The sequence below is a fragment of the Strigops habroptila genome, chromosome 9, assembly GCF_004027225.2.
Source record: "Strigops habroptila isolate Jane chromosome 9, bStrHab1.2.pri, whole genome shotgun sequence".
In the NCBI taxonomy this organism is placed as follows: domain Eukaryota; kingdom Metazoa; phylum Chordata; class Aves; order Psittaciformes; family Psittacidae; genus Strigops; species Strigops habroptila.
Genome location: NC_044285.2, coordinates 33,443,447 through 33,467,344, shown reverse-complemented (window position 1 = coordinate 33,467,344; position 23,898 = coordinate 33,443,447). Strand labels below are relative to the sequence as shown.

The 23,898-nt window shown below is 44.0% G+C and overlaps 1 protein-coding gene across 2 annotated transcripts in view; it reads left to right on the top strand.

Moving 5' to 3' along the window:
* The first annotated feature begins 954 nt into the window (after nucleotides 1–954).
* NRK (Nik related kinase) overlaps nucleotides 955–23,898 on the top strand; it is a 97,751-nt gene continuing 74,807 nt past the window's right edge. For both annotated transcript variants that reach the window (XM_030496813.1, XM_030496812.1), the window contains exons 1-2: nucleotides 955–1,215; nucleotides 5,748–5,813. In XM_030496813.1, coding sequence (XP_030352673.1) covers nucleotides 1,159–1,215; nucleotides 5,748–5,813 — 123 coding nt within the window. In that variant the 5' untranslated portion in view covers nucleotides 955–1,158. The remainder of the gene's footprint in view (nucleotides 1,216–5,747; nucleotides 5,814–23,898) is intronic.

Below are 23,898 nucleotides of genomic sequence, written 5' to 3'. Positions count from 1 at the left end.
GCCCTCACTGAGCACTTTGGGTCGGGCTCCCCGAGCCTTGAGGGACTGGCTGCTTCTGCGGTCTGTGCTAGCTGTACGCTCAGTGCTGTGGGCAGTGCTGCTGTCCCCTCTGTGGGCTGTGTTTGTAGTGCTTGCCAGTAACCACAGGGCAAGGCTCCGGAGGTGTCTCTGTGCCTCTGTTTTGATGCGGCTTCCCCAGTGCTGCTTGGCGGAAAGGACCGGGGGTGCTGATTGACAGCGTGTGCCCAGGCAGCCAAGAAGGCCAACAGCATCCTGGCCTGTGTCAGCACTAGCGTGGCAGCAGGGCCAGGGCAGTGATCATCCCCCTGTGCTCGGCACCTCAAATACTGTGTTCAATTCTGGGCTCCTCACTACAAGAGAGACATTGAGGTGCTGGAGTGGATCCAGAGAAGGACAACAAAGCTGGTGAAGGGCCTGGAGCACAAGGCTTAGGAGGAATAGCTGAGGGACCTGGCTGAAGAGAAGGCTGAGGGGAGACCTTATCGCTCTCCAGGACTGTCTGACAGGAGGTCGTAGTGAGGTGGGGGTCGGTCTCTTCTCCCAAGTAACGAGTGATAGGACAAGGGGAAATGGCCTTAAGCTGCACCAGGGGAGGTTTGGATTGGATATTAGGAAAAGTTTATTCACTGGAAGGGTGCTCAGGCATTGGAACAGGCTGCCCAAGGCAGTGCTGGAGTCACCGTCCCTGGAAGTGTTCACACACCGTGTAGACGAGCCCCTCAGTGCCATGGGTGGCCTCGGCAGCGCTGGGGCGCGGTTGCACTGGACGGTGCTGACCCTCCTTTCCGCCGCGCTCCGTTCTGTGACTGATCCCCGCCAGCCCCGCGGCACAGGCGCGGGCGGGGGGGTGCGTGTTTGTGAGGGAGCGCGCGGCGCCCGCCCGCGGCAGGTGGCCCCGACCCCCGGCGCCGCGGCACGTCACTTCCTCGGAAACTTTTTCAGCCGAGGAGCCGTTGGGCGGCCGGAGTTGCCGGTGCGGGCGCAGGGCTGCCCGCGGAGCGGCGGGGCCGTGCTGCCGGCGGGGCTGTGCTGCCGGCCCGGCATGCCCGCCCTCCCGCGCTGCCCGGGGCACGGCCGGGCTGTCCAGCGCCGCCCGCGGGACCGTTAGTTCGGGGGGCGGCGGGGACGGCTCGCGCCATGGCCCGCGACTGCGCCGCCCGCAGCCTGGACGGCATCGACCTGGCGGCGCTGCGGGTAAGGACGGGCGGGCGGGGCGAGGGGGAGCCCCCGCTCCTCGGGTCCGCCGGCCGCGCTGAGGCTTCTCCCGTGCCCGAGGGGATGCCGCTGTGCCGCGCGCGGCGAGCGGGGCACCCGTGCTGGCGGCGCCGGCCGTGCCGATGCTGAGGGGGCTGTGGGCGAAGAGCCCTTGGGGTCCGGGAGCGGGGCTCCGCCGGCAGCTCCGAGCTCTCCCGGCCCTGGTGCGGGTCGCGTTCCCTTCTCTTCGCGTTCCCTTCGCCCGTCCCACGGGAGCGCTGCTCTGCCCCGCTGGGAGCGCTTCACCAGAGAGTGTCCTTCTCCTCCCAGGATAATAAACAGGGTGATGCGAATGATGTGAAGCTATGGAGGGAAAACAAGTGAGAGATGAGGGTTTTCTAGGAGAAAATATGTGCGTGGGGATTTGGCTTTTATGTTGTCGGGTTTTTGTTTTTTGTTTTTTGGTTTTGTTTTGTTTTTTTTTTTTTTGTGGCTTGTGCTATTTTTTTCTCATAGCTAGAAAAGTCAGCATTCACCTAGTTTGCTATAAATTTTCGACATCATGCTCTTCTGTTCTTAGGTTTCAAACACAATCCAAACTTTTGCCACATTAAAAGCCACCTGGTTAGTGTTTCCCATCCACAAACCGTTAACAGGGTTGTGAGTGATACCCCTTTTCTTACAGCTTCAACCCAGGCAGTTTTTATTCTCCACACCTTCCATGGAAGAAAAGGGAAGAGTTCAGTTGTGGCAAAAAACAGTCAGCCCCAGACAGTGAAACCAGAGCAAGCTACCTTCTAAAAATATCAGGGTAAAAAAAAAAAAAAGGAGGGCTGGGAGAAGCCTTTGCAATAATCACATGGCAAGGAGAGTTCCAGACCAGAGGCGGAAAGAAGAAAGGCAGCAGAGACAGTAAAGTTTGTGAAGATGGCACAAGGCTCCTGGCTAGGCAAGCAGAAGTTTAACCTGGCTCTGCTTGGGGAAGCAAGGCTGAATAATGAAAGTCCTTTAGATCTTTAGCAGATACATGTTATCTCCTTAAATGAATGACAAGAAACCAGTGTAAGTTTGAAAAAGAGTAGTGCTGCAAACCAGAGAGCGGGCTTTGTGTCTAAACCATCCAATGCAGAAACCTCCCAGAGGCTGTAACCACTGCAAGTTCCAGCCTTGGCAGGGGAATGGACGCATGTGCCCTTTCAGAGGAAGCCCTTTCAGAACATCGCAGCCTTCATTTGGGATTTGTGGGAAATGGGAGGAGGTTGGACCTGGGCTGCAGAAATTGTGTAAAGATGGTGCTTTTACTTTGGGCTTGTCTTTGGTGTTCTGAGGTCCAGTGAGAGCTGCCTGGTGGTGTGCTCCTGCCAACCTTGCTGCGGTCAGGAGGTCCAGTGGGGATGCACCACTGGGATTGGGGGCACTTTCAAACAGCACAGGCTGGCCTTGCTCCTCTTCAAATGGGTGCTGGCCAGGGCTTTCCCATTTTTCTGGAGAAAGGTGGTTGGGGCTGTAGTTTCCAAATAGCATCTTGGTGGGGTGCTTCTGTCTTGGGTTTGTCAGGGCAGTCAGATGGCTAAAAAACCTCTGATCTCTGTGTTATGTGCTGAGGTGCAGGAGCCCTGTAGAAGAACTTGAGCTTCAGACACCTGTACCTTGTTTAGCTGAAAAGTGCGTTTCGGTCAGGCTTTTGCTGCATGCGTTGTTCATTCTGCATTGCAGAGGAGATGGATGTGGCCTGGGTCACATCCATCTGGGTCAGTGGTCTTGCTCTTGCCTTTTGAGTGCTCCATAGGTGACTTTTCAGGAAAGCAAGAAGGCCACCATATGGTACAGTGTATTAGAGTAATTAACCTCAAAGTGATGAATGTTCAGGCCAGGATTTTGGCATCTGTCAAAGGGAACCTAGGAATTTGGTAGGTGCTGGCTGGTGAAGGGTTAGGTGGACCATGGGGCTTAAATGGTAGCTGAGAAGAAGCACTATGTCAAAGATGATACCAAGCTTGAAGATAATGAAGAAGTTGGCCCATTGTGAAGAATGCCACCGAACAGTGCTGATATCCAAGCCAACAAGGGCAATCCAAGGACCAAAGTCAGAGCCCAAATTAAAAGAAGAGAGATCGCCAAGGATTTTGGCTGCACTCAGAGCTGTAGAGGCTTGAGACACTAATGCTCAATTGGCTAGCAAGGACTGGGTAGGATTTTTGCTGTATCAAAGCTAATGCTGACATTTATTTAGATAATTGTTTGGGATTTCCCTAGAGTGTCTGAAACCTTTAGAAACAAGCTATTGGGGTGCTAAGTCAGAATGGAGTTGATTGGAGGGACAAGCTCATTTTGAGGCACATTAAATTGCTATATTTGCATAATAAATAAGCTTGGAGAAGAAGAGTAAGGACAGAGCACGCATTTGAGTGAGAGGGACAGTTGCCAACTCCAAGTTGAAAATGCAGTTTAGGTTTCTCTAGGTTTCTGTGTGCTATTAACACCTCTTAATTGAGCAGTGCTGCTTTCTGCAGGAGAGATGTGGAATTGGGGTGCTGCTCATGCTTTCCTCAGAGGAACACAGCTGGTATTGCGCACGGAGGGCTTTGTCTGGAATTGTTCCTTGGAGAACTGCCGTGTGTTTTATTCCACGGACCACATGCAACCCATAGGACTGCTCTGTGGGAAGGTTGCGCGTGAATCCTTTAGCAGCAGCAGTGGATTATTGCTAACTTCAGCTCTGCTGAAGCAAGGTGTGTGTCTCGTTTGTATCCAAGACTAGTGGAAATGAAGAAATGAGAAGGAAGGCACTTTGCAAAGATTCCAGTGTTGCAAGCATTCTTATACCTGTGCTTAGTTCCGTACACAAGTGGTCCCGCTGATTTCCTTTTGTGTGAGGGCTTTGGGATTGGCGTTTAAGTCTAGAAGGCCATGCCTTACTGACTTGTCTTAAGAATAAGAGGCAGAAAAGAAATGGTGCAGATTGCCCTTTGCATAGGTCAAAAGTGATCTGATTTATGCACTGTTAACTATTTTGTGTTGGGGTTTTTTTCTAGTGATTTTGTTTGTTTGTTTGTTTGATTTTCGTTTGGGGGTTTTTTTTGTTTGTTTGTTTTTTGTTTTTTTTTTAATGTGTTGTGAGGCTGACAATCCAGGAAGTACAAGATTGAAACTCATTTAACTGAAAGGCAAAACCAAATGAATTCATTGGTACTTTCAGTTGTGGAAGTCTGTGCTGTGTTGCTCTGACAGTCAAAGCTATTGCCATTTATCATGACAGTTGAGCTAGTAAAGGCAGCATCTGCTCACAAAAAAAGCCCGTATGTTTCCACTGGGATTTTGCTGAGGTAAACGTTTCTATATCAGATATGAAGAAAGCATTGTTTATATTAAAAGCATAACATAAGTGTAGTGGAGAAGTAGCTTGCTACCCTAAAAAAAGATGGTTTGCAACCTGGGTCATGGAAATTGTGCTTCTGAGATAATGTTTTTCTGTATCGCATCCCTCAGCAGTACCAATAGGCATCAACTAACATGGCAGATTGCTGAAACAGATGTGGTGAAACTGACACATGGAATTAATAATATTTTATATAAATCTCTCAATTATATCATCCCAAGAAATGAGAAAACTGATGAATGGCTCAGCCAGAAACCAAGGAACTGGTCTCCTGAGTTCTTAATGTTTTTATATAAATCTCTCAAGTGAGTTTTAACTGAAGCAACGTTTCTCTTAATGTGCTCGGTCATGCAAGAGCTGACATCACTTGCCCATGCCTTGCAACAAGATAATTTTCCTGTATCTGAAAGGCTCCAACGTCTCGTTGTTGGAGAAGGACATCTGCTGCAGTGGTTGATTTTAGAGCAACCGGTGCTAAACCGGTGCTAAACGAGTAGGATGAAAGCTGGTACACTGATCACCTGACCCATGGATCTTTCATGTAAATCAGCAGCAGTCTAGTTTGGGTTCAAAGCCAAGACTTCAATCCATCCGTCAAATTCACCTTATTGTGCTTGCAAAACAAGACAATTGAGTGTTCTCAGCCTACCTGTAGTGTTAAGATGGTCTGGGATGGTACATTCCCTTTTGTAAGGTAATTGGCCTCAAATGCTTTATTTAGTATTTTTTCAGTTGTATCGTTTAGGTTCTTTCTTTTCTTCCATTGCTAGTGCTGGGTGTTTTATAGCAGAAGACAGTAGCTCACCTGTTTTAAAGCTTAGGAAGCTTGGAGTTCATTCCTTATTCTACTGCTAAGCTGAATCAGTTGAATTCTTGTTCTTCAAACACCTCCATTTATTTGTTGTATCTGCCATGTTGCCGTGCTACAAATCTTCACCAGGTTGTTTTGTGCATAGAGTTTTGAGCAACTTGACTCTAAATTTCAATATTAATGTGTTTCTTACACTGTTATTTGGCTGTTTCCCCTTTAGTGTGTAATGCAGATCATTAGGACATGTGCCATAGATGTTTTCGTTTTGATTGTGTACAGTTACACTCCATTATGAAGTGGTTGCTTTTCTGCAAATAATGTTATTTCTTCTGCTTTTTGCAGGACCCTGTGGGAATATTTGAACTGGTGCAGGTTGTTGGAAATGGGACATATGGACAAGTCTATAAGGTTTGGATGCCTCTTTAATTTATGCTGCTGTTCTTGATAAGGCTGTTTTTCCTAAAGCAGAGATGAGCACCATTTAAGAAGATGGACAATATTGTTCCAGTAGGAGCCTATCTTTTCTGTGTAATGCAAAATGGTGTCACCTGTGAAGCTCTGTGCCCCTTCCTTCTGTCTTGTTTTCATATCTCTCTGTCACCACAGGTCAGATAAGTGTGTTGGCTTTTGTATTGACTTACTTCTGTCCTATTTTTTCTGCCCTGTGGTTATTTTCTCTTTTTCAAAATTATTTAATAACTGGTTGGCACAAATTAGTATCAGTGATGGCTAAATTTGGCCAGGATTGAGTGGAGATCTCAGCTCAGACTAAACCAGCAGAATTCTTCAAGACAGAGGTGCCAGTTATCCTTGTTCTGCAGGCAGGCTCTGAAGTTTTTGATTTCTATTATTACCTTTGTCACTGTGATATCAAAGCAGAATGTTACCTGTCAGGAAACTACAGCAATTAAACGTTGTCTGCCATGACATGCTATGTACACTATGCAATGCACACCTTTATTTATAAGAACTCACCTAGAAAAGTTCTTTTACTGTGAAGCGTTTCCTAAGAATGATCTAAGAGAAAATAGATGTGATAAAATAAGGAATTGAGTCTTTATTGTTCCCATTTGGAGAAAGAAGACTGAGGAAGGAAAAGGCCGTGCTGCTGAACTGTAGGAGGTACATCAGAAGAGTAATGCCACTGGAGGAAGCTGTCTCGTCTTGCTTTTCCCTCAGATCCCACGACTGACACATTCCTGCGTGATGAGTCTTTGTACTGGTGCAGGCTTTTCTGCACTGGTCTCCTTTGCAGGAAGAATGCAGAGGGAGGCCCTGATGTAGAAATGCAGCACTGTTCATCTTTCTCCAATTCCAGTGCATTGAATGTGTGTTATGTTTCGGTGTCCATTTTCTGGTGACAGATCTGCTGTGATTGCGTTTTGGTTTCCCTTTGAAGCTATAGCTACTCTTTCAAGGGTTATGGAGAACCCTCTGCAGAAGCAGTTCTGAGGAGTTTCTGCTTTCCTGCATTACGGTGTGTTTTTTTTTTTTTTTTTTTTTTAATTTATGTCAGAAGCAGGATCTTTCTCATGTAGCTCTTTGTCACGCTGACTAAGTCTGTGGTGTTTCTGAGATTGTCATTCAGATACTGAGGTCAGTACTAGTAAACTAAATATAGAGGATCAGGGGTTCACATGGGCAGATTAGAAGCCAGGAGACAGGGGTGCTGTTGTTAGTGTACTCAGAGTTTTCTACCTGTAAAAAGATTGTAAAGTTCTTAAATGGCTTCTGAAATAGTTGCCTTTCTTTTCATTTTCTACTGAGAGAGAAAAAATTTCAAGCTAGTTATTTTTTAAGGATGTTGAGAGTGAATCAGTTGCTTAATCAAAGCAGAAACAGGAAAGAGCAGCATAGTTTGCTTCTCTGCTGTGAAAGAAAATGTTTTGAGCTATTTTGTGGTTCACTAGAATATTAGTTGCCAAAAAGTGTAAGAAATATTGACAATGACAATTAAAAATTGTACCCAAAGGCTGCTTTCCACTGAACATTCAAGAGACCAGAGTCTGACAGCTCTGAATAATGGGTGATTTGAATCTCAGCTCATTCTGCACTTGGACTAGCTGCGACATCAAAGAGAGATGCTGAGACACAGGGTCTTGCAAGGCTGAGGGCACTGAGGGGACACTTTGTGCACATGCATCGCGCGATGGAGAGATGATGGACTCTGTAACCCTGGCTCTGTGCAATCACAACCATAATAAGGGCTTTGTTCATATTAGTACATGTGACCACTGAATGTAGGGTGTTTTGCTGAGGCTTGCTTTGGGGATGGAGCTGCTCTTTGCAGGAGGATGGCAGTGAGCCGTGCAGCTAAAGAAGACAGATGACAGCTGAGGTGAACAAAGTGTGTGCTCCAAACTGCAGGCAGTCAGCTTGGTCTCCATTGTGAACAGTTTTCACACAGTCCAAAACTTCAGTGCATTTGCAAATACCTCTGCAGAGGATGCTGAGCACCAACTGAAGGTACTCGGGTACATCCTTGCCTTGCAACTAGAGCAGATATCTGTTTTCTCTGGGGGAGGGCAGCTGCAATGGAACAACATCTTCTCGTTTGACCACAAAAAGTTAGACTATGGTGTTCACTTTTTCATTCCTGTGTAGTATGCCCTTCCCTCTGTACAGTGCTAGGACTGATGGAGTAAATTAGGGAATGCTCAAATTATTTTGTAATTTCTCTGCTATAGGCTCGTGATCATAAATAGTTATAAAGTAATCTCAGTTATCCACATAATATGTCATTAGAGCATGTTTTTATTCTTCACAGGTGTCAGTCTTCCATACATTTAGAAACTACACATAGTATTTTGCACATAATAAAAGAGAAGCTTATTTCAGGCTAAATAAACTATGTCCAAGATTACTAAATTGCTTGGTTGGCTGTGAAGATGATGCATAAGACTATATGTTTTAATATATGCAGCTCCATAAAGATGAAAATAAAGTTTAGAGGGCTCATCATTAGATTTGGAAAACAATTTTTAACAGATTTATTGAAGGAGAGTATTGTTCATACTGAATTATTCCACACCAGTTCAGTTCAGTGTCTTTTTAAACTAAATGAAAAAGGTATAAATTTTACCCATGGTAATGCTAGAGCTATCTAGAAATGTTATAAAGATGGGATTTGCATACAATAGCTAACCAAAAGCTAGCAGATTTTTTGACAACTTATGAAGTAGTGGGGCATAAAAATGTCCGTACTGGCAACTTCAGCCTTTTGGAAAGTATGAATTAGATATTAAAACATCAGATGGTAACCAGAAATGATGAGGTTTTGACTTTGTTATCTCTTGAAATAACAGATTAGTTTTTCAGTTAATTGCTGCCTTCTGGTAGCTGAAATCTGAAGAACAGCTCTATGTAAGAGGTGATTTTGAATGACGTTATGGAAGGTGGTAGCAGATAGTCTTGTCTGAAGGCAGTTGGAAGCGCATTTGCTGGTGGTTGGAGAAGTATGAGTATTTACTCTTTCACGCCTTTGTTTCCTGAACTTTGAAGTGCTGAAGGCCAGATTGTGTCCAGTGTCTGCACTGTCTCCATTGAATGCATATAGGAAAGAGAAGTTTCTGAACTTCCCATGCACTGCTTTTTGCAAGGGCTGTCCGTCTTCCTGGGAACCCTTGAGGCCAGGGACCACAAAGACTGTGCAGGGGACATGGTGTTGCTCTCCGATGTATGAGGGACAGTGTTTGGGGGTTTTTTAGACGTGCTGATCATAAGGACTGTAAGACAGGGCAGAACAATGTCTTGCGTCACGTAACTGTCAGTGTCACCTGGGAGGAAGCGAGATTGCTGAAGGTATCACTTACAAGTTCTTTGGCTTTGCTTCCTCCCTGGGCTGTAGCCATGGTGCCTTGGAGCCCCCTCTTGCAGGCTGCCTGAGGAAGCTTGAATTGAGTGGTGTTAGGCTTGGCAGTAAAACTGCAAAAAAGAATGTAGGAGATTTATAAACAACACCTTTTTTTAATTTGCTAGTTGTTGCTACATTACTGTGAATAGTGTACTGTTAAAGGTGGTACCTTTGAAAGTATTGTGAAGCTAATGTCTGTGGCTATGTGGGCTGCTCTCAGTGTGCTTGATGTTGTATCTTGCAGTATAGGTATGACCGTTGAGACCTGACAGTGTTGTGATTTTATTAATTACCTTCAGCAGATTAATTGTATGGGTGCGTTGTTTTCCTTCCATGGTTGAACTCCATTGCTATGAAGAGCTGGATAGTGACCATGTGTCACCCTTGATGTAGAACAGTTGTATTTGTATCTTGGTCTGTGCTTGTGCATTTAGTAACAACTAAACTGTCAGTTGAGGGGGCTATATGAAGTACTTTTTTTGCAAAGACTTCAGCTGTTTCATATTCTTTGAGTGGTGCGTCTTCAGTAGGAGCCTGTTAATTTTCTAGCTTTTAATTTTCAGTGCAGGGTCATTTTTCTAAAGGGTGAATGAGGAGAAATGGAGAACCTGAAGTGGGTGCCATTTTTGGAGTGTTTGGGTCAGACAGTTGCTCTTGAGCTTTGGAAGAGCCTGGGAAGCTCTAAGCTTGTAACTGCTTTGATATTTTGGTTATTAAGATAAAAAGGAATTGCTCCTAATCCTACTGATTCAGCTGGGCTCTGAGAGTCCTCATCCTTCTAAAAGTGTTTTCATGGGCCAGATGAGGTCAGCGTCATCATCTGTGCAATCTGCTTGTTTTAAGAGGCTCCTGGCTGGGGTTTTGACTTCCTTTATCTTAATGATGTGGATTAGCCGTCTCTTGGGGTTGGCATTTTTGAGTGGCCTAGGGAATGAGAGGTTTGCGTCTTTGGCAAGTTCCAGCACTGACTTTTTTTGAAGTATGGTCTAACAGGCTGATGATAAACCTTGAGAGATTTGCAGCTGCTATGTATGCAAAATGGTTGGATCCTTAACAGAGTCTGAGGGCACAAGGAACTTGAGAGGTGCTCTGGTTTGGGACTGTGACAATCAAAAGGGGAGAAGTGGCTTTCTGGTAACACAACTGATGAAAATGAAGCAGTGGTGTTGCTGAGGCTTAGCAGAGGGTGGAAGTGAGCCTGCCTTCCTGTAGTGGCTCTGCCCAGCTAATATTTTTATTTCTATGTAGTCATATGAGACTCTGGATACAAAAAGGAAGCAGGTCTGAGTAGGGAAGTGTTTTGGGATTTGGTTATTTTTTTTTGTTTTGTTTTGTTTTTTAAATACAGCTGCTTCTTGGCACTGAACCATGCTTCAATTGTTGATGAGAGTTATGAGTGACTCTACTGTTGATATAGTGTCAGGAGTGTACTGAAGCATAAATATGACTTTTTAGTTTATCTTAAACAATTTGAAAGTCTGCTAAGCTCTTAATAATTCATTTCATTGAATAACTGGCTGAAGTAATAGAGACCAAGTTGGGAGAGGCAGGGGGAAGCCACATGGGGGGTTTTTTTGAGACTTGATACTGAATGGAAACAATCACAAGACCATGCGAAGTTATGAAGTGTTAAAGTCTGTGGACTGTATTGAAAACCCTAACTGATGGTTGCTCCTCAGGCAGTTACTGGGAGGTTAAATGTAAGTAACATTACAGTTATGTTCAGTGTAATCCAGAAGGTGAATATGTATAAGCTGAAAACTACAAAACTTCTGGGGGTGGGTCAGAAGTAGCCACCTTCTGAAAAATGTGTCTTGGAGCTGAAATGCAATTTCAGAGCCTCCAGACTGCTGCAGAGACGTTAAAAATGTCACGTTGTCTTGCGGTATTTTGTTATCGTTTGTGGTTAGTTACAGTTTCAAGCCAATCATAGCCTTCAAGGCACTGAGATTTTGATGAGTCAAGTAAGGAAATCAGTTGTTCGTTACAGAAATGACAAAATGCAACTCTCTGTTTCACTCGCAGTTCATAGAAGTGCTTGTTTGTCTATTAATTTTCTTTATTTTGGTTTTTAGTAGCATAGCTGAGTATTTTGTCCATCTGAAAACTAGTTAATTATTGTAGGCAACAGTGTATAAAGGCATATTCCTGCAGCATAGAGGATGGAGTCAACAACTCATTGTGTAGATCCTCGGTTCAGTAGTGCAAAGAAGTAATGGAGATTGTCTGCTAATCCTGGCAACAAGGATCTCTTTCAGGAATAATCTGAGCTTAATATGTGCTACTGCCATTGTAATAAGATCTGAAATACTGTGGTGCATATGAATGGGTTGCCTTGAAGGCTTAGTGTCTATAGCTGTAGTATCATTAATATACTAGAGAGGCGTTGTTTGATGTTTCAGTATTGAACTTCTTCATGCCTCTGATTTTAATAATACCTATGAAGTCTGCATACTACTATGAATCTTCTGCACACGCAGAAGATGTGCTTCTTCCTCTTCTGTCAGTTGTCCTCAACTCCTAAATACACTCTCATGCATGTTTGCATTCTTTTATTAAAGCTTCCACACCACCGTGTTGGTCCTTCTCCTCCTTCATCAGAAAAGATGTGGACTTGGCAGTGCACCCTTGCAGCAAAGAGGGCATCCTGTGCCTTGGTAGGTTTGTAGCAAGAGTGTAGCAAGCAAATCGGGGGATGCTCTTGCTAGGCCACACCGGGGATACTACGTCCCATCTTTGTTCCCCAGATCCAGAGAGATGTTAAGAAACTGGAGAGGGTCCAACAGAGGGCCACCAAAACATTTAGAGGGCTGAAGAACTTTACGCATGAAGAAGGAAAGGCTGACGGAATTGAATTTTTTTCAGCCTAGGGAAGAGAAGGCTGAGGGCAACCTAGTCACAGTCTTCAAATGCTTCAATGATGGTTTGTATAGAATGTGAAAGTACAGGGATGCATAGAAGAGGAGGAATCAGGCACAGATTGCTCAGGGAAAATTCCTTCTGGATACCATGACAGTAGTGTATTGTGTGTATTTAATTGTCAGAGCCAGGAGCACTTTTTACCACATTGTGTGGTGGGTTTTTTGGTGGTTGTTTTTGGGGTTTAGTTGCTTGGTTTGGGGTTTTTTTGTATCTTGGCTTCCGTGCTTATTTGCATGGCAATGCCAAACTATATTGAGCACTAGAATTTAAAAGCATGGATCATACATGTGAAATTAATTAGCAAATGGTGAAATCCTGGTTCTAGTTAGTGAATATTTCAGAGGAATTCAATTAAGATTTTGAAGTGTAGAACTACTTTATCAAAAATAGAAGAGTAAGGAGGTGAAAAAACCTCTCAGCTGTGGAGTGCTTTTATACAGTAAAGGCTCTTTGACTGAGCAGAGCAATGTACAATAATGAGATGTACCATATCAGCCATTAGAGAGTAGTAAAATCCTTGCAAGTAATTTGTTGGCAGGCCTGCCACTTCCAGCTTCTCTGTGTTTTGGAACTGAATGTCCATATGGGAGACAGCAATGCCTTTTCATCCTAAATTGGTGGTGTTTTCAGCTCACGTTGCATAACACTTCAGATGTTGGCACTGGGACATGCTATTTTGAAGGTAAGAGAACATGCTAAAAGTGCACTGGTGATAATATGAGGACAGTAGGAAATAGTTCAAGCTCTTAATTCCCCACTCAAGCACTTTGAAACACTTTAAGCACCTCATTAGTGACATTAATTTTGATACTCGTGACTGCTCAGCAGCAGCCAGAATCATGCTTATGTGACAATTCACATCAGTGACTAGTGCTTTGTGTCCGAGTTTTACAATATCTGACCTACTCAGAAGTATTTCATTGTGCATGTTATCTCTTCAAAATAAATCAATGGGGTTGGAGGAAAACTTGTAAGACATTGTCTAGTTGCAGTCCAGAAAACTTCCCAAACATGTAATGAGTTATTTGATGTAACAGTTTTAAACAGCAGAAAATGTAGTGTGTTGTTTATAGATGTTTGTAGCTGTAACTTTTGCCCTATGAGGGCCATCCGGGAGCAGTTCAAAGCACTACTGTGCTTGTGCAAGAAGCGTCTCATATGTGCTCAGTGCTTGGGCTAGGACTGGAGCTAACCTGTGGCAGTATCAAGCCCCTTGTTGTGTTGCTTTTCAGGAGCTAACAGAAGTAAATAGCATTAAAGAATTTCTTTTGTTTGTTACTCAGATGAAGCCGTGAGCCTGGTGATTTGCTGTCCTGCAAATTGCGTGCTGATTTATGTCTGTGTAAAAGTTGCACAGAAACCTGCCAAGTCAGGCAGCGAGACTTTTAGCACTGGGGATGGGATGGAGCAAGTCCGGAGGTGGGCCATGACGATGATAAGGGTGCTGGAGCACCTCCCATATGAAGTCAGGCTGAGAAAGTTGAGGCTGTTCAGCCTGGAGAAGAGAAGGCTGCCTGGAGACCTCATAGCAGCCTTCCAGCATCTGAAGGGGGCTTACAAGGATGCTGGGGAGGGACTCTTCATTAGAGACTGTAGTGGTAGGACAAGGGGTAATGGGTTCAAACTTAAACGGAGGAAGTTCAGGTTAGATATAAGTTCTTTACTGTGAGAGTGGTAAAGTACTGGAATGGGTTGCCTAAGGAAGTTGTGAATGCTCCATCCCTGGCAGTATTCAAGGCCAGGTTGGATGGAGTCTTGGGTGACAGGATTTAGTGCGAGGTGTCCATGCCCCTGGCAGGGGGGTTGGAACTAGATGATCTTAAGGTCCTTTCCAACCCTAACGATTCTGTGATTCTATTAGGGGTGTTCCTACAGCTTTACCCTGGCATGGTCAACTGGCATGGACGATTACCACAGCCCCTCTTCCACACTCTCTGAATTACCCAGCAAGCAACAGAGGCCAGCACCAGGCAATCCTCCAGCCACATGAGGTGTGTGGCATAGAGGAAGAGGAGTGGGTAGGACAACCAGCCAACCTAGCTGGCAGCAGAACCTGTGCCAGTAACAACATGGTCCTTGTGCTTGGTCCTGGGAAGAGCTCCTCCAGAGAGCACAACTCTTACCTCCCAGAGCCATGTGGATTCACTCAGGACTCTGTGATAATGCTGCTGTGAGGTTCTTGGGGGCATCACAGCTCCAGTGCTCTGGAGGGAAGCAGTGTTTGGCACAGCTGTGATCTTTAAAGCCAAACACAGCTGGCTCTGGTGGTAGCACAGCTATTCAGACTGCAGCTGCCTGGATGGACAGCAGCAAAATCTGGTGGGACAATTGTTCATCCTGCCCTTCCAAGGCATTTGTGGGGAAATGGAGCTTAAAAGCCAGTTTTCATTGTCAGCTCGGGTCAAACAGCTTGCTCAGTCAGTAGACACAGGTGCAGGTCAGCCCCTTGTCCCATCATAATGAAATTTCCAGTAAGTAGTTTTAGATTGTAATGTCCAATTTCAATTGTAAAATCCATAGATGTGATAAAATTGTCCTTTTCCTGTCTGGTATTCAGCTGTTCTCAGGCTGCTGGCCAGCAGTAATTTTCTTGGCCTCCACAGGTCTGCGAATGTGGATCTTGGGAATAAAACTAAAGAAGAAACTATTTTTCAGCTGGCTGTTGTACTTTTATAATTATAATTATAATTATTATTATTATTTAAAGCCCTTGTGTGTTATAAGCCTGCCCTTGCAACCTACTGACTTTGTGGGATTCCTGAAAGGTTTTTAAGATTTGATTTAGTAGCACCTTTTCAAAGGTCATTTCTACCTCATTCGCTTCTTTCTCTCCATGAAAACATGAAACTTCTGAGATCTTAGGGAGTGAAGAATCCAGAAGACGTATTTTGTAGCACGTTGTAGCCTTTTCAGTGCCCTGTGCAAATACTGTTATTAGCTAATACGTAATAGCTCACATGTGGTCCTGGCAGTGCTTTAGGTACTGCCTTCGTGTAAGAAATATGCTTTTTCATAAAGGTAAGAGAGGGGTTGACTTGGGCAGCTGCGGTTCAGGAGGTGCAGCTTTTTTTCCTGCCTCTGCCTCTCATTATTGCTCGAAAACACATAAAGTTGCTGGAAATGGAGCTCTCCTTGTGACTGTAGCCATTAAAATGGAGGCAGTCCTTGTTTTTGTAAAGTGCCTTGGGATTCTGGTTGAGAGGAATCGGTGTACTTATGGAGGTGACTTGTGAGAATTGGTTAGCAGCCGCTTACTGAACAACATGTTGTTTGAAAACAGTTTCACTCGAATCAAAACATGTTGAATTCAACAGAAACGTTAGTAGGAAGATTTTCAGAAATGAGTTGGCTTTCATTTTCAAACTTCGTTGCAGAAATGTCAAAACATTGCATTGCATTTGCTTCACTTGAACATACATTTTAATTTAGCAGGATGTTTAATACTTCATAGATTGTCTTTAGTACTGCATACTCAAAACCAAGGTACTGTCATACTGAAATAATTTGGCATTACCAAAATAAACATCAATATTAATGTGAATTCTTCTGACTTTCCATTCTGTGAGGAGTGTTTGCAACCAAAGTGAGACTAGTTGGCAAAATACTGACATTTTCTTGAGGTTTAGTGAATACTTGAATTGAGCAAATTCCATTTTCTGACTCTACAGTTGTGCAGTTGCTACATCTATAACAACATTTTTGATAATTTTTTTTCTTGTATTTCTGTTATTAAAAGAAGTGGGAACATTTTGAGGAGAAGGGCATGAGAGAAATGTGTGGTGGCCTTCTGAAAATATTTATTTTACTGAACTTGAGTAGTTTTCTATCTTTCTTGTTTATTATGCTAAATTTTAGTTTGGATTTTTCCTAGTAGTTAAAAATAACAAAAGAGTAACCAACTTACTGCTTATTTCTGCTGCAGTAGATTTGTCTACTCTTGTTTTACTCTTGGCTTTAAACTTATGAACAGTTATACTAAAATATGCAACAAAACCAACATAAATACGCACGTGGCTTAGATAATGGACTCTCAAATGTATTATTTACACAGATTGTCAATGATGTTGTCTTGTTATATGGAAAAAGGGAAGAGCCAGGGAAAAATGTATTTGCTTTAATATTTGCTTTTTCTGGTCTAACATGAAATATTTATCATAAGAGGCTTCTTGCAAATGTTCTGTCCCCAGAAGCCAAATTGTATCAGCAGATATCCAATTGCCTTTTATTAATATCAGAGGGTAGAGTTAGGTTTTGTTGACCAGCATATCCCTTCTGCTCTGAAAATCAAATTCCTGTGAAGTCTCCCAGTTTTTCATCAGCTGCTGACAGCAGGAACTGGTCCTGTGTGTGCGTTTGGACCTGCAGAAGAGGACAGGCAGTACCAGTACATGATTTGGGTGCACTAGACCATTCCTCCTGTGGGACTCCTTTTTGATAATGGGCGATGTGTTTCCAGAGGCATTAGAATATGTTTTGTCATCTTCCTCTGGGTAGAAGATTGCCAAATTTTGCAGGCAGGCACATTGACATTCGAGGCACAGGGTGTGCCCAGTGAACCCAGCAGTTCGAAGCCTGGGATAGCTTGGACATTGCAGAGGTGATACGTGCCAGTGGATGTGGTGCACTCAAGATACATTGGGCTCTTTGTGCATGTGCAGATCAGCCTAAGTAGGTCTGACATTTCCCAAAAGCATTGAGCTCCTGGCTCACATGCTGTTGAGTAGGTGTGCACATGTATGGGGCATAACAGATTGCTGGATGCCCAACTGGGACGGTTTCCTTAGCAGAAAAAGAGATTGCATCTGGAGAAGCCTGGTCCCCATAAATCTGACTGAAAATGGAGAAAGGATGAAGGAACAAAGAGAAGCACTAACTTTCCTCTTGGACACTTGAAAGATTTAAGTCAGAACTGTTTTGAATGGAGGAAGGCACAAAACAAAGGATGGAAACTTGGGTCTCTGATTCCATAGGCTGGAGAATAAAGTTAGAGAGGATTTAGGATTCACCCTTTCCTCTCTTCCTTTCTTTGCATCATGTTAGCTTCCAGGTACCAAACTACCTGTGAAAGGCTTCGCATGGTCTGTATCACTGGCTTGTGTGTTGGACTTAAAGTATTTTCATGTTGGCCTAGGAATTGGCAGGTATAGCCATGCATGCTTCAGGTTTCTGCATATGTTTGCATAGCATCTAGTGCATTCACAAGGCAGTTCAGATAGTCACAACAAATTCCTGGTTAGGTTGTGTAATGTCATTTTGCTTTTTGCTTCTGCCAAATTCACAGTTCTATGACCAGGAACAAAAGAAAATGGCCTTATCAGCCCTGGATGATGCTCAGAGCCTGCATGGCACTTGTCCTGTCTGTCTTGCAGATGAGTTTTGGTTGTCATTATAAGTAGATTAAAGACAGCTTAGCTTTCTGAGTTCTTGTGGCTGCTGTGTCCTGCATTGTTTACATTACAGAGTTCTGGCACATCTCTCCCTTTTGATGTTATTAATATTAAAATAGAGTCATTCTTTATGTTACAGAGGTGCCTTGTAGTCCCACTCTGGCAGGCTTGACTGTGGGGCTTCAGACACTTCCACCTTTGCAACAGAGGCAGTGTAGAGCCTTCTCATGGGAGCTGGACCAGGGCTGGATGGGCGTTGTAGGTGCCAGTGGAGTTCGGGATGGAGGGGACACTGTGCTATTTAAACTGTGATTATTAATGGAGAGCCTGGCTGGGTGAATCCTGTTGTGTGTAAACACTGCCTGAACTTCCAGAACGGTTGTTCCCTCGGACTATGGGAGCATATGCCAACAGTGGGTTGTCCTTTCTTTCTGGCTTCCTTTACTGCTAAGCAAGTCACATGAATGTCATTGTACAGTACCTGGTTATCTAAAGCTGTTCACCGTTGATAGTCATTGCGTGATATGAAAAGTCCCCAGAGATTGCATGATGCGTTTTCATTTCCAGGGTTCTCCTTCTAAAACAGGAGCATGACCGGAAAGGGAAACAGGGAAGCTGCTGCTTCTGGATTTCCCCACCCCGGGGCAGGCTGCTGACTGTGTGCTTCTCTAGATGCATTTCCAGGGGTTGGTTTTGATCTGATAAGCCATGTCTGGCTTGTGCCCTGGCTGCTGAGGAGGACATCCATGTTTGTGCATCAGAACTGGCTGAAAGAACCTATTATTAGCAAGCAGTATTTGAGATACAGGAGATGATGCAGAGGGCTTTACGTCTTCTTTTTTTTTTTTTTTTTTTTTTAAGTATTCCCCCCCCCCCCCTTGTGTTTGCCATGTCCATGTCCCCTCATTTCTGTGGATGCGCTTCTGAGGTTTAGCATTTCTAACCCACGTGCTCTGGACTGGGTTAGGTGGATGCTGGTGTCATTACATCACGGGTGCGTGCCTGCAGCTGTTGGTGGAGCAGAACAACAGCACTCTTGAGGTTTGGCAGAAAATAGTCTCTTACATTATTATTCTTGACTTTTTTTTTTCTTGACAAAAACAAAAGGAAGCTTTAGCAGGTAGAAGGTTGTTGCCTAGCCACAGAAACATGTTCTCGCATACGACTGCTGCAAGGGCAAAACCACTACCTGGACCCACCCTGGCTGTGGCCACCATTTGCTGTCCCAGTTAGTGATAAAACCCCTGTTCTCACTGGATCATGAGACGTGAATATTAAGCTTACACCAGTCAGCTTTTTAATTGGTGTTGGTTGCTGACTTTCCTAAACTCAATTATTTTAAAAAGAAGAAAAAGCTGGTAACAGAAATAAATGGGAATTTCCAAACAATTTAGCATTAATCTCCCTCTTCTGTCTGACCATTGTGAAACTGCATGGACAGAGATGGAATTATATGAAAGATCAACACTTGAGAAAATGATGTCCAGTGTAGCTGGGTCAGTGAACAGAAAACAGCAAACAAACCCAGTGCAGGCCAGTGAGTATGTCCACACTTAACAAAATTGAGCTGAAAATACATTTCTAATTAAAGCTGGTCAAACCATGTGTGCAATGCAGGTCTTTAAAAATAACTGTTTAGAGCCTCACTTTTTCCAGTCCTTTGCACATGATGTGATTTGTTTGACCTATTCAAAGTGACTAGAAAATGCTACCACTGGCATGCTTGTGCTTTCTGCTCACCTGGCACTCATTTGGTTACAGAGTAAATGGCAAATAGCAGTCAGTGCTGGGGAGCCAATCCCTAAAGGTGGCTCAGTGACTAATTTCAGAATCCCTTCTTGTTACAGTTATCTTCTTGTGCAGGCATGTCAAAAATACACGTTTTCTGTAAGCCTCAGTGTTGCAGTGGAAACACTTTTGCAATGTTAATGCTAAGACTAGAGGGAGTAGCCTACAAACACTGAGAGGTGGGTTTATATATCAAGGTGAATTCTGAAGTTGTTTAAATTTCCTGGCTTTTGAGGAAAAACTAAATAGTAAAACTACCAAAATGCAGATGCTTGCCAATTTGTCCTTTCTTACCCTATCCCCCACCTCTGACCTCAGCAGTCCCAATTGCTTTGTGGGGTCCTTTAAGATCTCTGCTAGCATATACACCTGTGGCTCCCACTTGGTTCTGTGCCACCCCAGATCTGACACTTGAGCAACTGCTGCCTGTGCAGATATCAGCCCTTTGGGCAAGAAGCAGCCTGTGCTGCTGCTGGCCGCAGATTGCTACGTGCTCCAGGGCTGGCCAGCTGGCAGGCAGCATCGGGCAGGAAACCACAGAGCCCACTCTGGAGCAGTGGAGTTTGTCTCCATCTCCAATTTTCACAAAGCACACAGGAATTAAAACACCTTCGAGACTTCTTTCTGTCTGTTTTGGTTGAAATGGAATGAAAATTTAAAACATGGTTGGATGCAAGGGCAGCGCAATCACATACTCTTTGTTTTCTTAAGAAACATGGCTAAGCTTCTGTCTTTGATAGTAGAGGCAAGCTTGCATTCCCTAATCCCATGTCGCTCCCTGAACCTAAAGGTTCAGAAACAGGAAGGCAATACAAAGCACTTGGGAGGTAGGTTTTCTGGTAGGGTGTTTTCATATGCTCTTTGGTTATTATTATTTTTTTAATGCACTATTGTTGTAAATAGAGACTTTGTTATTTAAAGTTCTGTTATTTAAATACATGCTGTAGAGTTTTAGCAGACCCTGCAAAATTTGTCTCTAGTGTGTATTGCCAGATTTATCCTAAAGAGCAATGAGCTGTTGGTGGTGTGTTTTGGCATCTGGATGTGGATGACGGAATATGCAAAGAAGCTGCAAAGGGAAGTTATTTTGAAACTTGTGGATGGTTAAACTTTTAGAGTCAATTTTGAAGTGAGTATAATTAGAAGAAGATGTTAAAGCAGAGATGCTAGTTTTTAAGGCTTACATTATACATGTAAACCAGATTTCAAATAGTTGCCTCTCCACATTTCTCCAGCAAGCTGCTGGCATTAGCTGGATGCCTTGTGGAATGTTTAGGTTGTTTAGCTGTTGTGTTCTGTTTGTCTTGACAGCTGATTTGTGATGTGGTGCAGCTGGTTGGACATTATTGGCATTACAAGGTAAACAAGGTTCAGGGCTTGGAAAATGAGAGCTGGGTTTCAGACTGAATCACAGGAAGGTTTCTGGTGCAGCATCATTGATGCCTGAGGTTTCATGGGCTGGGCCAGTGGATTTCAGTCTTAGTTTTGAATATGTCTCTATGTGTTTGTGTGCATCTGCATGCACTTTTGTCCATAGTGCCTTGGGCCCCACTGTATTTGGTGCTGTACAAGTGTACAGAGGTGCCATCGCTGCCTGGGAAAGCTTCATGTACTGTACCAACTGACAAACTGTCAATGAGAGGAATCCAGTCAAATCTATATGCCTCTGAATGTAAATCTATGTGTAATCAGTCAGAATAGCAAGTGTTCTCTGTTCCCATCTGGCCTTCATCTGTAGCTTTACCAAGCGACTAATTCCAATAGGCAGTGAATGTTGGATAGGAGTAGTAGTGCAGTTGCTTCTCCGATACTTTTACACAAGTGGACACTCTGCAGTAATGGTGTAGCTTAATTTCTTCTATCACACTCTGGGTCAACCCTGTGATGGGATCAGTGTGAGCACACCTTCTCCAACAGAGAAAGCATTGAATATGCACATTTTTTCAGTGGAAAACTTGGTGCATAGTACGATTTGTTTTGTTTGATAAACTTGGGCTTTTATGGGACAAATTCTGATCCAGTAAATTCAACAGCAGAAATTCCTGTGGACTTCAGGGGAGCCAGAACTGCATGTAATAACTCAAGCATTATAGGAAACCATCAGTAGCCGTTGGTGGGAAGTCGTGCAGGGAGGCCCTGGGAAGTGTGGCCAGCAGTGCGTCAGAGGAGAGCAGGGGGTCCCCAGCCTGTGCTGGGGCTCTACGTCTGTTTTACCCAAATGCCTGGTTCACTCTGTAGTGCACTGCTTCATATTATGCTGTACAAAAATAAATTGGGTTGTTTAAGCAGGGCAAGGCAAGGAGGCGAGAGTTTCAAATCCTGATAAAGCTGTTCAGTGGTTGATTATAGGAAACTCTTGGTACCTTTTGTGACCAGTTCTTCCAGTAGTTAGCTGCTGCATTTGCTTCATACGTGCTGTTAATTATGCTAGTCTACACTGCTTAAGGCTCTGCAAATCTTCAGCTCTGATGTGTTTTAGCCATTTTCTTTAAGTTGTCCTGCAGGGTTTGTTTTGTTTAGTTTGTTGTTTTAGTTTTTCCTCTCAAGACTTCACTGTTCATTTCTCTCTCTGCTGTGATTGACTTTGATCCCTACAAGTAATACAGCAAATTGGAAGATACAGTGCTGAACTGTAACCGCTCATAGCTCTTCAGGAACTGTTACTGCACATCTGACCTCTGCTTTGCTCAAGAGGAGAAGCTTTGCCAGCCAGGCTTTTGCTGTATGAAGCTGATTAGAGCAGTTTAGAAAAAAATAACACCAAGGCTCTTCTCAAATCCAGATTTATTTTTTTTTTTCTTTAGGAAAGTGAATTTGGAAGCAGTGATCCTTCTTAATTTAATTAGAAAAGTGAGGTATACTTTACTTTTAAGAATAATTAGAAGGGTAGTCTGGTTTCATTTGGAGACCAACTTAATACTGAAAGCCTTTCCAAATGCTTAAGTAATTGTCTCTTGAGCTTTGTGGACCAGCTAGCCAATAGGATTTTGGAAGGAAATCTGAATTGACTGCTGCTGTGAGATCAGTGCCATGTAGTTCATCTCTTACAGAGCTCATTCAGAAGTCTGGAGACTGATGTATTTTCTCAAAGACTAATTGTGTCCATTAACTCCCTTTTAATTTTTGGAGAGGATGTGTCAAATAGAGCCAAATGAAAAGGCACTGAGAGTAGATGCTCTTTTTTTTCCTCAGTTAAATGCTCTATGAAGACTTTTATATGTGTGTGAACAATATGACCTTTCCCTGGGTAAACCTCAGATCTTCTGAACTTGGCAGTGGCACTCTGTAGGTTTTTGACTTCACGATTCACCTGGGGTGAAGAGAGTTGTAGAGAAGATGTTTGCCTTGAAGTACTGAAGGAAAGGTTGAGGGACCAAAAGAGAAACCTAGTTAATGCCAGTTGTTATTATGGGCTGTCCTATGCAGTGCCGTGTGTACTGCCTCACACAGTCCTCCTGCAGAGAGATGTGTACCCACATAATATTGCAGTCTGTGTGAGAAAAACACCAGCAGAACTGGAATGAAAAAGTAAATCACCTTTAAGGTGGTTGTAGCTCTCGTCATCTAGGCTAGAACTTGCAGTCTGAGCTGTGTACCCTGCCAGCCTTTTTTAAAAAAAACAGCCAAAAAACCAGCAACATGGTTTTAACCCATGCAGAACCTTGTCCATGTTCTGCATTATGCATCAGAGAAAATTCAACTGTTACACTTATTGTTCACAAGAATGCTGAAGGATTTTTAAAATTCAGTGATATAATTGCTGAGGGTATTCCGAGTTATGTTTATGTGGGATAGAAGGCTAATACAGCCTTTCATTATTAGCATGTGTCTTGGAAGGTTGCATTATTGAAAACATGACTCTCATAACATGAGGTTTGTAATTGCTGACCTTCAGAGCTTTGTAGCGATGGTGAGCCAAAAAACCTTACTTTGGAGGATTCCTACTCCCAAAGTCTGGCCGCCCATCAGCTGACCTCCTGCAGTCCAGCCCTGACTTCCTTTGAGCAAGATGGGGCTGGTGGGACACATTTAACTGCCCGTGACTTCATCCAGCAGAGATGTGCTGCGTATAGGTTTTCTCTAGCACCCTGTATTCATGTAAATGGATGCATGAGTCAGAAAGTGAAAATTCACTGAGGTGAAGGGATTTGTACCTCTCCCTAGGCTTAGCTTCTTGACAGCCCCTGGTCTGCAGGGTGAGAGCCTTCCAAGGCTGAGGCCTTTTTCCTAAACTGTTTGTTTTTTCTGGATGAATAGACTTCTGGCATGGCAGACCTTTGCTGTCATAAATCACTGCTGGGCTCCCCAAGTGCTGAGTGGGACTGGCTCTGTGCCAGTGGGCTGTTGCAACCTTCCTGCCCTCAGCGAGAGGAGCCACAGGGCTGCAAACAGCCCGCATCCCTGCTGCTGTGCATCCCTGCTGCCCTGCACTGGGCAGCCGGGCTCCCTGCTGCTCACTGCCACCAGCCCAGGCTTCCCCAAGGCACAACACTGCTGGATGATGAAAGCCGCCTGTGTCAGCGAAGCCTCTGCAGCCTTGGCA